At 43.6% G+C, this 16278-nt stretch overlaps 1 protein-coding gene across 3 annotated transcripts in view; it reads left to right on the top strand.

The window, feature by feature from the left end:
- Positions 1-16278, top strand: part of ST8SIA6 (ST8 alpha-N-acetyl-neuraminide alpha-2,8-sialyltransferase 6) — a 47104-nt gene that overhangs the window by 18043 nt on the left and 12783 nt on the right. For all 3 annotated transcript variants that reach the window (XM_033165438.1, XM_033165435.1, XM_033165436.1), the window contains one exon: positions 7462-7548. In XM_033165438.1, coding sequence (XP_033021329.1) covers positions 7462-7548 — 87 coding nt within the window. The remainder of the gene's footprint in view (positions 1-7461; positions 7549-16278) is intronic.

Raw genomic sequence — 16278 nt, 5'->3', positions numbered from 1 at the left:
CCAACAGCATACGAATCAATATGGCTAACCTGACTCAGCACACACACACCCCACACACACCCCACACACACATACAACCAAACTACACTGCAACTAACCAAATGCAACCAACCAAACTCTGGATCTCTTGCAATGCTCACAAAAAATAAACAAATATTTAAATAAAGGACCTACCCACGTGATGCTGATACTAAAACCCTGCACAAACACTATGCAATAGAATGAAATATCATCATCCCCCCTCTCTCTTTCCCCCCAACTGCACTGTGTATATGACTACAGTGTCTCATACTGAAAGAAAACAAACTGTGAAAAAGATTCTATGAATGGAAAGTGGAAACACTATATATGTACTTTTTTAAGTTTAGTTTTATTTTGTTTATTTGTTTGTTGCACAAGAAAATCTTTAATTAAAAACTAATGATTAAAAGTTGGGTAAAAATAAGAAAATTTTAAGTGGGTGCTGCTGCATCTATTGTTGCAAGAAGCTTTGATCTCTTAATTCCTTTTATTCAACTTTTGTGTCACAAAAGTGACAATGACTCAACCAAGGACTATTGCTGAGGACGAGGACTCTTCAGAAGCAGGAAAGCTGCTGATAATCACTTCTAAACCTCAAGATAAATGGGACTTGGAGGAATTGAGATAGAAAGTGTTGAGAGCTTAAGGGAACAGTACATTGTCAAGGTTTATCATGCTTCCATCTCCAGTTAGCTTCTTCAGGGTGAGAGATTTGTCGCTCAAGGGCGCCAGTTGCCCTTCTGAACTTAAGTTTCTTTCAGGAGCTGGTGTTGCTATAAAATCATGTGTGAGGAGACATTGGGGTGATCCAGCTGGAAGGTTACAGGAAGGGATGAAGTGGGAAGAAGGTACTGATGATTCAGCACTGCTCAGCCTGGTGGAAGATACAGGTGGGGTCAAGAGATGCCTTCGGTGTGGGTCCCAGCCATTGAGAAAGAGAAGGGAGAACAGGAGCAGGTCAACTGACATATGGGAAGAGAAATGGATCAAAAAGGACAGCAGCAGCAGAGAGATTGTGGATGAGTTGGAAGCTAGGAAGAAGGAAGAAGAACGAAGAAGAGAGACTGAGACAAGCTGGAATGGAGAAAGGAGTGGTGTCAGGGTTGAGCCAGATGAGGAGGAGTAGTGGCAAGCCCCCCCCCCCCCGGCGAGGCTGCACCCACGGAAGAACCTGGGGAAATGGAGGAGTTCATACCTGGAGAAGACTGGTGGCGGCACTCCTAGGAAGAGGAAGAGTCAGATGAAGAGGGGGAAAGACCAGAACAGGAGGAGGAAGAAGTCGAGCCAGAATCAGGCCCTTGTGAGGAGAGAAACCGGCAGGGCCCCTCCCCTCCCCTCCCCCCTTCTCAGCTCTAGAGCGTAGAGTTGAGAGACGCAGGGAACAATTGGAGGCAGCTGTAACTCGTAAGAGACGTGGTTACAGGCCGGCTACTTAAGAAAGGCCGGCTGCTCCCTTCGCTAGCATCTGCAACTGCTGTGCTGAGGGCGTGGTTGCTCTTGCTTGTTCTGTTCCTGTGTTCCTGACTCCTGGCTTGTTCCTGACTGACTTGGCTGGTTCCTGACTTGGACTGTTCCTGACTTCGGCTTCTCCTGACCCCGTGCTGATACCTGACTTCAGCTGGCTTCTGACCCGGACTGTTCAACCTCGGCTTATCTGACTCTGACCACTGCACTTCAGCACGCCAACTTGTTGGCGCCCTAACAAGTGGGAATGTGTGAGTGAGCATGGAGGAGAAAATGGAGGAGGAAACAGAGCCAGGGAGTAAACGGGGGGGGGGGGGTCCCAAGGAAAGTAACAAGAGATGAGAGGCAAACTGTGTTCTCCAATGCTGAGCTAATGTCTGTTCCCTGGTCTATACAGTTGTACCTTGGTTCTCGAATGCATTGGTACTTGCACGTTTTGGCTCCCAAACACTGAAAACCCAGAAGTAAGTGTTCCAGTTTTCGAACGTTCTTTGGAAGCCAAACGTCCGACGGGGCTTCCAATTGAGTGTAGGAAGCTCCTGCAGCCAATCGGAAGCTGCGCCTTCATTTTTGAATGGTTCAGGGAGTTGAACGGACTCCCGGAAAGGATTAAGTTACTGCTGTATATTCCTGTATTTAATGTAATGGATGGTGTGACCATGCCAGATATTTCTACAGGCTCAATGCTACATAGTTGGAAGGATTCTGAAGCTGTGCAACGTCCACACTAGACAAGAATCTCCAATAACCTTTTTAGATTAATCTCTGTTATCCATATAATGTTCTACTTGAACATGAGATGGTATAATCCATCTTCTTGAGTTTTATTCTTCAGGATCTATTCCCTCACAGTGAATAAATTTGTTATTTATTAAAATTATTTATACCCTGCCTTACGGCCCCTCGTGGAGTCCCCGGAGCAGCACACAAACATACGGTACATGTATTATAGGCTCCCTACCTCCCCTCCCCCCTCTCTCAGTAGGTCCTTCATGTGACCATTGAGCTGGAGTCTAAATGGAGTGCTTTGATGTGCTTTGAAGCTAGACATTGGCTCTGTGGCTTTTTAATACGTTGCCGGTCCAATGACATCTCTTCCAGAATCTGACAGTTGTTCTCATTTTGTGATCTCCAACTTGCTGATGTCCTGAGGCAGAAGTCTGCTTTTGGAACTGTGCAGGAGTTTCCCCTCGACAGCATAATTGCCCCAAGTCACACACACACACACACACACACACACACACACACTGTATTTTCTGTTGTATCAGCTTTATAGTCTTTCCCCATAATTTATCAAGATTTGCCCCTCAGGCCTCAATCTTCTAAGTGAAATTATTTTGTGTTATATGATGATATTCAGCATCAAAGAATGGAACTGTCAAGCGGTTTTCCCCACAGCCAACTAATTCTCTCTCTGCCTCTCCCTGGCTGAACTGCAGCCTGCAGCTAATATAACCATACTTTTTATGTAAGTGGTTGCTTAGTAAAATCAGTTAAGTTGGAATGACTGGGAGGGGGGTTGTTTTAAAGAAATCTTCTTCGTTGGATGTGTCTATCAGCTACAATGCGTCAGTGTCTATTACATTGAACTGTGTTTATTTTAAGAACAATTCTGTTCTCCTCATCCTATTTGTTCTGGGTCTCTCTTTTGCCAAGTGTCCCTTTTGCAAAAAGAAGAAAGAAAACTCTTCAGCAGAGTCCCTCGCTTCTTGGCTTTAAGGCTGCATGTCCTGCTATCTTTATATGTGCTGTAAGGGTGCCTGACCTTCAAGGCAGAGAGAGCAGCCACCTGTCCTGTCATCTCAGATGATCTCACCCTTTGCACACATATAAAAACAAAACTAATCATTAATTTTTTTAACAAGTTCCCTATACAGGGCTACCTTCAGATGTCTTCTAAAGGTTGTAATTTACTTATCTCCTTGGCTGGGGGGGGGTCACATAACTCCATACCCTCCAACATTTTTCTGATGAAAATAGGAATGTCCTAAGGGAAAGCGGGACATTCCGGGATTAAATCAGAAACTGGGGTGGCTTCTGTAAATCCGGGACTGTCCCTGGAAAATAGGGGCACTTGGAAGGTCTGTGAGTAAGTATACTATACACATGCTTCCTTGAGAGTAAGTCTCGTTGCACTCAATAGGGCTGTGCTATAGGATTGCACTGTTAAAAAACGTCTCTGTACATTATGGTTCTTCAAAAATGTGGCTACTTTTTTTTTAAGCCATCAAATAAAAACTAAAAAAAATAAAAATAAAACCCAAGCATTTGCTTGTCAAGCTGTTGTAAATGATAACATAAAGTCTTGGACTTTATAGGGTTTTTTTTGGGGGGGGGGCACCACCTTGTCCTCCAACTCACAGAGCAACATCAGCCCTGAACCAAATGTAGGTGGCCCTGAAGTAGAGTACTAACTTATTTTCATTGCACCCCTTCCAAAAATAGTGCAGGGTCCTGGTTTCCCAGCTCTAAAATAGGAGAGAAACATTGATACGCCTGGAGAGGTTCACACATCTTTCCCTATTCCAGCTCCCTGATTTCAGCAGCTTGCTTTAATTGGGATTAAGGGAAAGATGCATTTAAAAAAGAAATGGGGGAAGGGACCAAGAAAAGCTGGACTCCTGTATACATATACTGCAAGTCATCTAAGTTGGACCTGTGTACATTTTTCAAAGTAAGGGTGTGTGCAATCTTTTTTTAAAAATAAAATAAAATAAAAATACTTTATTTTATTGTTTCAAATTATAATACATACACCTATTACCGACCAGACATACACAACCTACAAACATTTTTAAACATCTTAAAAACCAAACACTCCATCATACTTTCCTTATCTTCATCACACTCTACCCACCACCTTTTAACACCCCACCCCCCACCCTGTGCATGACTTCCACTCAACTCAGCTGTAATTTCTTTCTATTTCTTCTTTTTCTTTCTTCTAACACACTATCATTCCAATTTCTTGTTTATTTACAGTTCCCCTTTGTTGTCTAACTTATTTAGTATCCAATAGTTGTAACGGAACTTGTTCATTATAATAGGAGATTTAACTTTTCAACATAATTTTTCAAGTATCCTCTGAACGCTTCCCAATCTTTGTCTGCCCTTTCTTTTGTGGTCCTTCCAATTTCTTCCATTATTTTAGACATATTGTGATATTCCAGAAGTTTGGCAAGCCATTCTGTTTTTGTTGGGATTGCTCCACTTTTCCAATTTTTTGCTATCAGTAACCTTGCGGCTACTGTTGCATATAAGTATAATGTTTTATCTTCCTTCTTTAAACTGTCTGGTACTATTCCCAGTAGGAAACCTTCTGGTGTTTTTTTAAAAGAGTATTTAAACATTCTTTTCATCTCGTTGTATACAGTTTCCCAAAATCGGACTATATTGGGGCAATTCCACCATATGTGTATCATGGTGCCTTTTCCTGCATTGCATCGGCAGCACACATCTCCGCAGTTTTAATTTATTTTGGCTATTTTATCCAGTGTTAAGTACCACCTATGTTGTATTTTCAAATAATTTTCTTTCAATATATTACATCTAGTAAAATTCATATCTTCTTTCCATAATTTTTCCCATTGCTCTAACATAATATTCTTTCCAATATCTATTGCCCAGTTAATCATTGATTCTTTAACTAATTCATCCTTTGTCTCCCATTCTAACAACAAATTATATAATTTGGATATATTTTTTGAAGTTTCTTGTGCAATCTTATGCCCCAACAACACTGGCTGGGGACTCAGTCCTAGGAGACCACTGGGAATCACTCACTGCTGGAGCAACTCTGCTGGCTGGCAATAAGTAGCATGGGGGTTGTCAAGAGTAGAGTGAGACTCCCCAGATCCTACTCGCAAACATGCTGGCAATTATCATGTTAAAGTGCCCATCCTTGGCGACCCCTCCAAACGTCCACTGTTCTCTGCCATACCAGCTACACAGCCAGGATGAAGCAAATGGTGCCTACCAACTGAAGCCAATAATGGAACGCCTGCAGCAGAACATCAGCCCCAGAGAACCATTATTGAAATGGTGACAGTTTCATGCACGAATCACTTCCTGTGAAACACCCTGAAGCAACAACAAAAACCTAAATAATAAATCACATATATATATTCATTCATTCATAGGCCAATACTGATAATATTTTCTTTTTTTAAATGATCTTCACCGATAGGTAAAAGGTAAAGGACCCCTGGACGTTTAAGTCCAGTCAAAGTAACTATGGGGTTGCAGTGCTCATCTCACTTTTCAGGTCGAGGGAGCCGGTGTTTGTCCACAGACAGCTTTCCGGGTCATGTGGCCAGCACAACTAAACTGCTTCTGATGCAACGGAACCCAGAGTGCATGAAAACACTGTTTACCTTCCTTCCGCAGCAGTACCTATTTATCTACTTGCACTGGTGTGCTTTCAAACTGCTAGGTTGGCAGGAGCTGGGACAGAGCAATGGGAGCTCACCCTGTCGTGGGGATTTGAACTGCCAACCTTCTGACTGGCAAGCCCAAGAGGCTCAGTGGTTTAGAGATAAGGCTCGTTGGAAGGGATGGTCTTCAATGGGGACTGAAGAGACTATGGAGATGGCACCTGCCTGATACTGTATATCATGAGAGGGAGTTCTGGAGGGCGGGTGCTATCACATTCAAGGCCCAGTTCCTACACTGCATGGAAAGGGTTTTCCTGATGAGATGGGATCTGTAGGAGTACAGTGATCAGCTGGGTATTGAAAGCCGCTCAGAGTGGATAGGGCAACCAAGTCAAATGGGTTTATAAATAATAAAATGATGGTGATGATGATTGAATAGGACATTCCTATTTTCATTGGAGAAATGTTGGAGGGTATGTACCCACTTGGAAGTAAGCGTCTCTTAACTCAATATGGCTGCACTTTCAAGGCACAAAGGGAATTAGCACTGGCGGCAAACACACAGAATATTTGTTTTTCAAATCCGTATGAAGTCTTGTTTGCAAGATGCTTTATCAAGGGGCAAAACATTTCAATGGTGTGCATCTTTGTGAGGCCTTTGCCAGTGAGGCTCATTGCATCTGAATGTGATGTTCTGCTTAGAAAGCGTCTCGGCAGACAAACATTCATTTTTTGCAACAAAAATATTGAACAGCCTTGAACACAAAAGGGAAGCTGTTGAAAGAGCCCAAGAAATAAATAAATGAACATTCAAGGCAGCGCAGGGCGGAATGTTGCTTCACAAGGCTTGCCTGTCTCTCCAAACATCATAAATGTTTAAAAACCTGGTTCAACAAGAAGGAGATTATCTGTGGCACAAACGCGGGAAGAGATGTGTGTTTCAGAGAGGCTGTTTTAAGTAGGGCTGCCAGGTTTTTTCTTCAGAAGCAATTCCATTATACTGTGGAGATCTGTGGAGCAATGTCCATGTAGCTCAGCTGGAAATGCCCAACTGGAAGAGCTCGCATCACTTTCTGACCTTTTACCTGCCTGCTCGGCTTAATTCAAAACCATTGCTCATCTTCTGCTGTGTATTTTGGAAAGTGTTTTGTCTATCTGATTTCTGCACATTTGGACACCTCTTCAGATACCTTACCATATATCCAAATTTTGCATTATTATTCCTGAGATCAAGGAGCAGGTTTTCATCTATAGAATTGGATGCCACTTGGAATCAAGATGGTGAACTGCGCCATTCAAAGCAGCATGGATTTTTAACCAAAATTTACATATTTGTTTCTGAGATCAGGAAGCAGCTTTTCATCCATGGGAAGAGGGAATGATTGTTAAACCTCTGTGGGAATTGTTGCCGCTAACAATTCTCAACACCCTTTACAAACTACAGTTCTCAGGATTCTTTGGGGGGAAGCCATGGCTATTAAAATGCTATAAGGATGCTAAAAACGCATGGCGCAGATGTGGTCTATGCCACACCATGTATTAAAGGGCAAAAAAGTATGCTTTTGATGCACATGCATCCCTATTTTTATTTTAATCTTTTCAGATATTCTGAAGACTATTATCTGCAGATAGTTGGGAAACTACAGAATTGTACATGGAAGAAGAAGCCCCAAGAGTATGCCAGATTCAGGTAAGTTTGTTTCCTTAATTATACAAATCTGTCCGCAGGAGAGCTGTCTATGAAAATGTGATATACTGAAATAATCAAAATCGTGGGGTTTTTTTATATCTGTTGTACAGAACATACAGCTGTCTGTTTCTTGCTGCTTTGGGAATAGAATGCTATATTAGGGCAATTTTCAGCAGTGCAAAAGCTGAAATGAATAGAAATACTGCTTTGTCTACCTTGCTTTTTTAAAAAAATAAGAATTTATTGGATTTTAACAACAATAAACATATACAAATACAAACACTACAAAAAAACAATACAAAATACACACAAACAAGACACTTATTTATCCATCCTTATCCTTTTTATAATCCTAAGTTTGGGACTTCCTCACGTCCTCTCTTCTGCGTTCATTTCTAATCTTCTTTAGTAACTTTGTAACCTTGTAAAATCTTCTTTCTTACACCTAATCTTAATCTTACAATTATAATCAACATATCTTAGATCTTATTCTTATAAAAAAAAAAATCAAATTCCACATCGCTACCTCTTATATCCTCTCTTAACTTAACTTTCTAATACTGTAGCCTATATTCCTTCTGATTCCAATTTCAGATATTAATAAATCACATCTTAACAAATACCTAAATGTTTCTTCTAGTCTCATACACCGTTTCCCCTCTGGTTTCGGAGTTCCGTGGTCAGCCTTTATAATATCCCCTTTAAATAATCATCCTTTACCCCACCCCCCTCCTATCCATCGCAATCCATAGCTTTGTCTACCTTGCTACCCTGGGCTGCTTTGGGAGGGAAGGTAGGATATAAATTAAATAGCGAAATACCTTCAGTATATAAAGAAATGCATAGCAGAATTAACCCAAGGTACTTCAGTGGGTTCAAAGCAGTGTTCATTCTTTACCTATAGAGAATGGGTGGCATATGCCTTTCAACAATGACACAGGCTCCATAGATTTCTAGGCAACCGTAGGAAATTTATCTGTCTTCCATCCGTGCCTTTGCACTTTAACCTTGTGGGCAAAGTTTTCCATTAAAGCAATTTGACATCGTTCCTGATACCAAGGAGATTAAGAAGAGAAGTATTCCAACGTTTTGCAATTATTATTCTAGCAGCTGTTAGCTAGCATAATTATCAAATCCTTAAAGAGTATGTTCTTTGCTGATGAGAAGATTACTGCTGTGGAAGACCTCCGAGGTCCTATATATGGGACACATCTGATATACACTAACAAAGATCTTAGTTCCCTGAGTGGTAGTCCTTATGTAGCCAGGGGGTGGGGGGAGAAGCACCCCCCCCAGTATAGTACATTAGGAAAGTATCAGCAGACCTAACTGTTTGCAGAAGAACAGAACCATCTTTATAGAGGAAGTAGTTCAGAAAAGGGTGACCAGAATGATCAAGGAGATTAATAATAATCATAATAATAATTCATTTATACCCCCCCCCCATCTGGCTGGGTTGCCCAAGCCACTCTGGGCAGCTTCCAAGACATAAAAACATCATAAAACATCGAACATCATAAATAAACCAAAACAACAAAACCCAAAAAAACCATACATACATTTATTGTGTGTGTTTGTTAAGTAAGAAAACTAATAAAAAGCGTATTTTAAAAAATCAAACATTAATAGTAAGAATCTGATCCAATATAAAAGTCACAGTAACTTTAAAATAAACAACTTATATCAAACAAAGCAACGTTCAACAATCCATCCAAATCTAATAGTAAACAGTAAAATTAAACATCAGCAAATAATAATTAAACAGTTCAACCTCAATAAAGAACTACCAATCTATAATCAATGAAAGTAACAGCAAATCAAAACGCATAAAATACCACAAAACACAAAACCGTGTACAAGGATCAGATTGAGAAACAAAGAAGCACAATTTATAAAACTATTTAATAAAAATAATAATCCCTGGAGTCATTTCTTCCCAGCTGCTACTGCTGTTGTTCTCCAAGTCATAATGTGGGAACGGCTAGGTGGGGCAAGACAGGTGGAAACACCGTTGCCTGATGGGGAACAGAAAGTCTCTCTCCTTTTTTTGAAGCGAATCCCCTTTGAAGAAAGGTTGCAGCGTTTGGGACTTTTTCTTTAAGAGAAAAGGCTAGAAAGAGGTCATATGATAAAAGTCAATAAAAATATGCAGGTCTAGAGAAAGTGGATAGTGAAAAGTTCTTCTCCCTCTCTAATAAAACTAGAATGCATTGACACCCACGGAAGCTGAATGTTGCAAGATACCAGACAGATAAGAGAAAGTAGTTCTTTCTGCAGCGCATAGGGAACTCTCTCCCCAGTGTGGTGTAGTGGTTAAGAGCGGTAGACTCGTTATCTGGGGAACCAGGTTCCCGTCTCCACTCTTCCACATGCAGCTGCTGGGTGACCTTGGGCTAGTCACACTTCTCTGAAGTCTCTCAGCCCCACTCACCTCACAGAGTGTTTGTTGTGGGGGAGGAAGGGAAAGGAGATTGTTAGCCGCTTTGAGACTCCTTCGGGTAGTGATAAAGCGGGATATCAAATCCAAACTCTTCTTATTCTTCTTCTCCCACAAGAAGAGAGTGATTGTCACCAACCTAAGATGGCTTTCAAAGAGGATTGGACATATTCATGGGACAGAGGGCTACTGATGGCTCCTCTCTGCTTCCATGGTCAGAGATGGATTACCAGAGGTCCTTGTTTCCCAGGGACAGTTCCTGGATTTGTGAATAAGTCCCTGGACAAATTCCATCCTCAGAATGTCCCCAGATTTCATCTAATGTCCCTGGGAAATGCAGCAGCGGCAGTCTCAGCAGCCCTAGCAGTTGGCTCTGGCTGGCTTCAGGAGCTGCTCGGAAGTCCCCATATGATGGTGGTGCAGGGGCTCTAAGATGCAGCTTCCAGGCTGCCTCCACCTTCCCTGACCCCAGCAACTAAGCTGTGAAGGGATGCTTCATGCTGCCTATCGGAGCAGCCTCCTAACTACTACTTGCATGCAAGCAGGAGCAGGGTGGGGATCTCTCAGCTGTGAAGGGAGACTTCACGCTGTATCAGAGCTTGCGTGCCAGCAGGAGGGGGCAGGGATCTCTCAGATAGGCAACGGGAAGCCTCCCTTCCCAGCTGAGGAATCTCCGCCCCCTCCTGCTTACACGCAAGTAAGAGTTGGGATGGGGCTGCTCCGAAAGGCAGTGTGAAACCTCTCTTCCCTCTGCCACCTCCATCGCTGCAGCATCAACGTCCTGAACGTATAGTGTTTGTTTGTTTGAAGTGTCCCTGGATTCATTGAAAAAAATCTGGTAACCTTAGGTCAGAGTCCCCAATGCTGCTTAATGTCAGTTGCTGAAAACCACAGGAAGGGATGTTCTATTGTGCTTGGGTCTTGCTTGCTGGTTTGCCACAGACATTTGGTTGGCCACAGACATTTGAGAGAACAGGATGCTGGACTAGATGGGCCACTGGCCCGATCCAGCAGCGTCTTCTTATGTTCTTAACACTTTGGGGTGGGCGAAACTCTGCAAAGCAGCTGAACTAGAATTGGGCATGCCAGAGGCGCCAGCTTGCGAGGGTGATGCCCTGTGGTTAATGCTCTAAGCTGCACTGAAGTCTGAAGTTACTGGGACTATTACCTCTGAGTTTGATGCGCTTTGGGTCATGCCCCTAAACTCTTGATGCAGATGTGTGGCAATGAGCAATGGAAGCTAATTTTAAACAGTACCAGATAAACAGATTGAAAAGCCGTTTCATTATAACTCGCATGCAGCAGCAGTGACATTATCTTTGTAGAAGGTTACCAATTAGCTGCTTTTCAAAAACAACCCGCAGATTTACTTATTTTAATTGTGTTTTTAAATATAAACTCAAACTATAGGTTCTGCAACTGGAAGATAATTTTAAAAAAATGAGGCAGAATCCAAGGTTTTTGTTTTCGGTCTGCTTTTCTTCTAATAGAATGAGGCAGTGTGACTTTTTGTTTCTGCATACATAACCAACTGAGTTGCCGGTGGTTCTGAGGGAGAAATGTTTCTTTAACAAGTGCCTGTTTTCATGTAACTCTCCCCCCCCAAAAAAATCTCTTCTCCTTTTTGCACTTTTCAGAAACAGGATATTAAAATTTCACAGAGATCTTGCTTTGACAACACATCAGAGGCTGGCAAGAGTTCTGATCTTTTAATACATCTGAGAAAACAGGCTTCTCCTGTTAGAACCGACTACATCCCCTGAATTTCTCAGTAATTGTGAGGACACACATGTTGTGGCTTGATGTCTGTGTGCCCCCATTAGAGAAGTAGATCAACCAACCATCTGGGGCACCAACATTCTTGAGGAGTCTGTTTCCGCAATGGAAATGTCTTGAAAAGAAAACTGCTGCTTAGAGGAAGCTCATCGTGACCCTTGGGCTGCAGTCTTCTACATGCTTACCTGGGAGTAATGAATGGGTAGATGCCCATAGGATTCTGCTCAGTTGCTCTCCTTACAGCTGTGACATAACTGAGACTCTTCTCATTTCTTCTGGCTTCCCAGCACGTAGGCACTGAGCCAGCGGAGATGATGCTTGGAAATGGCAATCCACGCCATTTCCATTGCTGCCTCTCACTGCCTGTGCAAGGATGCTCCAACCAAGTGTAATTTCACACATGCAATATGATGTGCACAGCAGGCGCCTGGCTTTCATCTGGAAGTCAACTGTAGGTTTTTGGCTGACACTTGCAGGCTTTTATGCAGATAGGCCAGAGGTGGGGAGCATTCTCTTGTGGACAAACTTACAGAGGTGGTCACATGCCAGCTCTGGGGGTGGTCAGAAGCAAAAGTGGACGAGGCAACTGATTCCAACCTTTTCTACAGTAGGCTGCGTTCCAGCCAAGCAGAAGCCAAAATTTTCCACACATGCACACAGGGGTGCCAACTTGAGTAAAATATCAGGGGGGGGGGATTCAAAACAACCATGCCCTGTATAATCGATTTCAAGACATGGCATGCACACACCATTTAAATGACAATGCCCATCAACTTTGGGGGGACCCTCAAATATTTTATTGAGGCAGGAAGGGACCTTGGCCCCTAGGAGTTGGCTCTTATGCACACATGAATCTCTCTCCATCCAGGCAAGCAAGAGGCATTCTCACAGTTAAAAGACACTTTTTGGTCAAGCAAAAGCACTTGAGAATGCAGAGCTGGTAAAATATGGTTTAGGTATAGGTGATGTGGCCCAAGGTCCCCCATGTTAGTGGAATCATTTGAATAATGCAGAGTCCTGACAGAAAAGAAATTTATAAAACTTTACTGAGTAAAGAACAGTGTATAGCACAAGGAGGTATAAACAGAGGGGGTTGGTCTTTCTTAGGTCAGGCGTTGTTCATAGCAGGAAAACATGCAAGGGGAGAAACTGTCCGAACTATGCAGCCAGCAGTGCTGTCAAGTATCCCGTATTGGCCGGGATTCTCACGTTTTTATACGCGTTTCCCGCTTTTATCCCGGATTAATCAAAATCCCGGTTTTTCCCCGGGTTGTGGGCGCGCTGGCCAGGCCATTGGCCGTTCCCTTCTCAGCGCACAGTTACGGAGAGGAGCGCTTCCTGTGGCCGCACTCTGAATTTCCGGGTTGGGCCATTCCTATTGCGCTCGGCGCGATTGGCCCTCTGGCTGACCGAGGGGTGGGGCGAGAACGGAGCCCTCCGGCGGCGCGTGGGTGGTCCCACGTTAAGGACATGCCCCTCGCGCCCTGCGATTGGTCGCAACGTTCTCTGGGCGAGAGGAGACTAAAGCGGCGGGATCGGCGCCTGGGTTCGATCCGCTCCCGTGCCGCTTGCCAGGATGAGCCGCACAGGGGGGATCCTTCGCTGGAGGAGGGCGAGCGCACTTCGCTCCTCTCTGCCTAGCGGAGCCCTCGCGGGAGAGCGGCCTCCCTCCGGAGCCGGTAAGCGGGGCGGCTGGTGGAATTTTTTTTTGGGGGGGAGCATTCTTGGTTGTTCTGCAGCCCGTGCAGGGGGCAGGAGGCGAACTCCCGGTCTCGCCGGGCAACGACTCCCCGGCGCTTTAAGATCGCCTCTTCCTCCAAGTGCTGCGCCGAGCCCCAGCACGGGAACCGGGACTAGAGGGACCCGGACTCCGCCGCCTCCGCCCCGCCGCCTCTCGGCTCCTCGCTCCGCCCACTTTTGCTTCTGGCTTCGCCCACCACTGTCATGTGACTGTCACGTGAGGCTGCTGATCCCTTATTTTCAGATCCGAAAGTTGACAGCTATGACAGCCAGTCAAGGCATGAGTTACTTGAAGTGGTCTGATCTAGGTGGCACCAACACAAATACCAGTTGGCTGACTGTTGACAGAATTAACCCTTAGTTTACTAACTGGATGATCTCTCCTGTTGTACTTCCAACACTCTATCCATGGTATATAGACCATGTGCAGATGAGCCATCCCTAAACACGAGGCTGGCTTTGCAAACTGACTCCATGCAACAGGGTGAATTGGTTCTTTAAGTATTGTTGAAAAGGGGAGAAAGCTAGTGGCATAGCGTGGGTTGCTGGTGCCCGGGGGTGGGGAAGTGCTGTGCCCACTGGGCAGCTGGGAGGAAGGGAAGAAACGACAGACATTGAAATAAAAATAAGCAAACTGCATGCCAGTCAGCTTTTGTTAATTTATTTATTTTTTCAAAAAAATTGATTGGTTTTCCACATCAGACAAATACAAACACAACAAAGAAATAACAAATACAACAAAAAGACAAAAAAAAAATACATACCTACACACCGGAACACCAACACTCCATCAATTTAGTTATAATCTTATTTCCAATCTAATTAAGGGGACTTCCCCCGTTCTCTCCTCTGCTTTCAGTTCTAGTTTACTTTAGTAACATTCTATCAATTTTAACAATTCCTTCACCTAAATTCATAATCTTCATCTCTAAATCTTATATCATTTATCATCTAAATATCAAAAAACAACTTCTTAATACAAATCTTAACTTCTTATAACCTTATCTATCTCTTATTCCACTAAGACTGCTGCTAGTATTTCTAATTCTTACCTTATAAAAAATTAAGCCAATATCCTTCATAAAAACAATCCAAGTATCTCTTCTCTATTCCAAATCAATTTTTCACTCTCTGACTTCGGGGTACCGTGATAAGCCTTCCTGATTAAACATCAAAGATTTTCACCCTACCCCTCTCCTTGCCATTTTTTCTCCCCCCCCCCTCGCAATCACCCACCGGATTTCCCCCCATCCCTTTCCAAAACCATTGTCCAGAATGTCATCTTTTGCTTTGTATCTCAGAACCAAAACCTTGTCCCAAAGCATCCTTGCAGAGCTCTTCAAAGAATATGATACATTGCGATCCAGCATCTCCATTTCAGTCTTGAAATCAAATTTTAACTGTAGTTCCCAAAATTTTTGTTCCTGCATTTCTGGGCTCCCACCCCAGAAAGCTGTTATAATGTGTCTATGTCCCACCCTGGGCCTCTCACGCCAACAGGGTTTTTCTTCTTCTTGGAGTTGCATGGGCACTGCATATTGTTCTCTGGTTATTTCTTTAAGTTCCTTAGCAAAATTCTCAAAAATATTACCAATCTCAAAAGATCTTCCAGTAACATTCTGATTCAACAGTTCTAATTTCTGATTCAACAGTTCTAGTTTCAGGAGCATTGTTTTTTGTCCTTGGGTCATTCCCGGGTCTTCAAGCATTTTAAAAGCGAAACCAAAAAAGGCAGAAGTAGGCAGGAAATAACAAAGTTCAGTACTTTTCCATCTTCACGTCTCAAGTTGCAGCCGCCATTTCCCCCTAATCAGAGTGCAAAAAGTTGTCTCTTTATATTCCACCGACTTTGAGAGGAAATGCTTTAAAAGTCTCATTCCTCCCCTAACAGGGGTTTTTAACAGATCAAACTTGTCAAACAAACATCCATAGAAACATTGTATCAGCCAAGTGCAGCAACAGCCAGATACACTGTTACATTCTAATTATCGACAGGGAGAGAAACGGACTTCCTTTTTAACGTTTCTCCCCAAAAGCCAATTAATCCAATTTTGTAGCCAATTAAACTCTGTACTTACAGCTTACGGGGTTCTTCCTCTTTTTTTGCCAATTAAGTCAGAACGAGGCGCTCATCCGTCGGCGGCAGCCGCCACTTAGCTTCCCCGGCTGGGGCAACCTCCACAGCCCCGCACCGTTGCCCTTTCACTCGGGCGCCCCTTTTACAAGGGGAACCCGAGAAAGGGTCAGCGCAATGGGGCCCACTGGAGAGCCCGAACTGCGGGACGCTCGGCCCTCGGCTTATCGGAGCCCGCTGCGCGGTAGCGGAGCTCCTAGCCCCTGGGGAAGCCAGGGTCGTCTCGCAGCCGAGACGACCCTCAACCACCGATAATGGCGTTCTCGCCGGAAGTCAGCTTTTGTTAATTTTTATTACTCATTGCCGTGTTGCTCAGCGTATGATAAGGACAGACCTTGGGCTTTGCATGTTGATCATCAATGCTTGTTGCCAGGCACAGGTAAAGCCACCAGCAAACAGCTCTGTCAGTGTTTTCTGGCATTAGGCAAGAGCTATCAAGGCATACAGATATGTGCATCAGTGTGGGATCTGCACTCCCATGCACAGCAGAAAAAAATACCATGAACACAGTGGGCTGAGTTTATATTGGATCTAAACAGGCTAAGGAGGACAGCCAAGACACATCTGTAGCAAGTTCATAAATACAGACCTGAAGATAAAACTTGGAAGTAGAAGAAATCAAAGCTATTCACAGTTCCTTCTA

The sequence above is a fragment of the Lacerta agilis genome, chromosome 12 (assembly GCF_009819535.1).
Source record: "Lacerta agilis isolate rLacAgi1 chromosome 12, rLacAgi1.pri, whole genome shotgun sequence".
Taxonomy (NCBI): domain Eukaryota; kingdom Metazoa; phylum Chordata; class Lepidosauria; order Squamata; family Lacertidae; genus Lacerta; species Lacerta agilis.
This window is presented reverse-complemented; position numbering and strand designations above follow the sequence as displayed.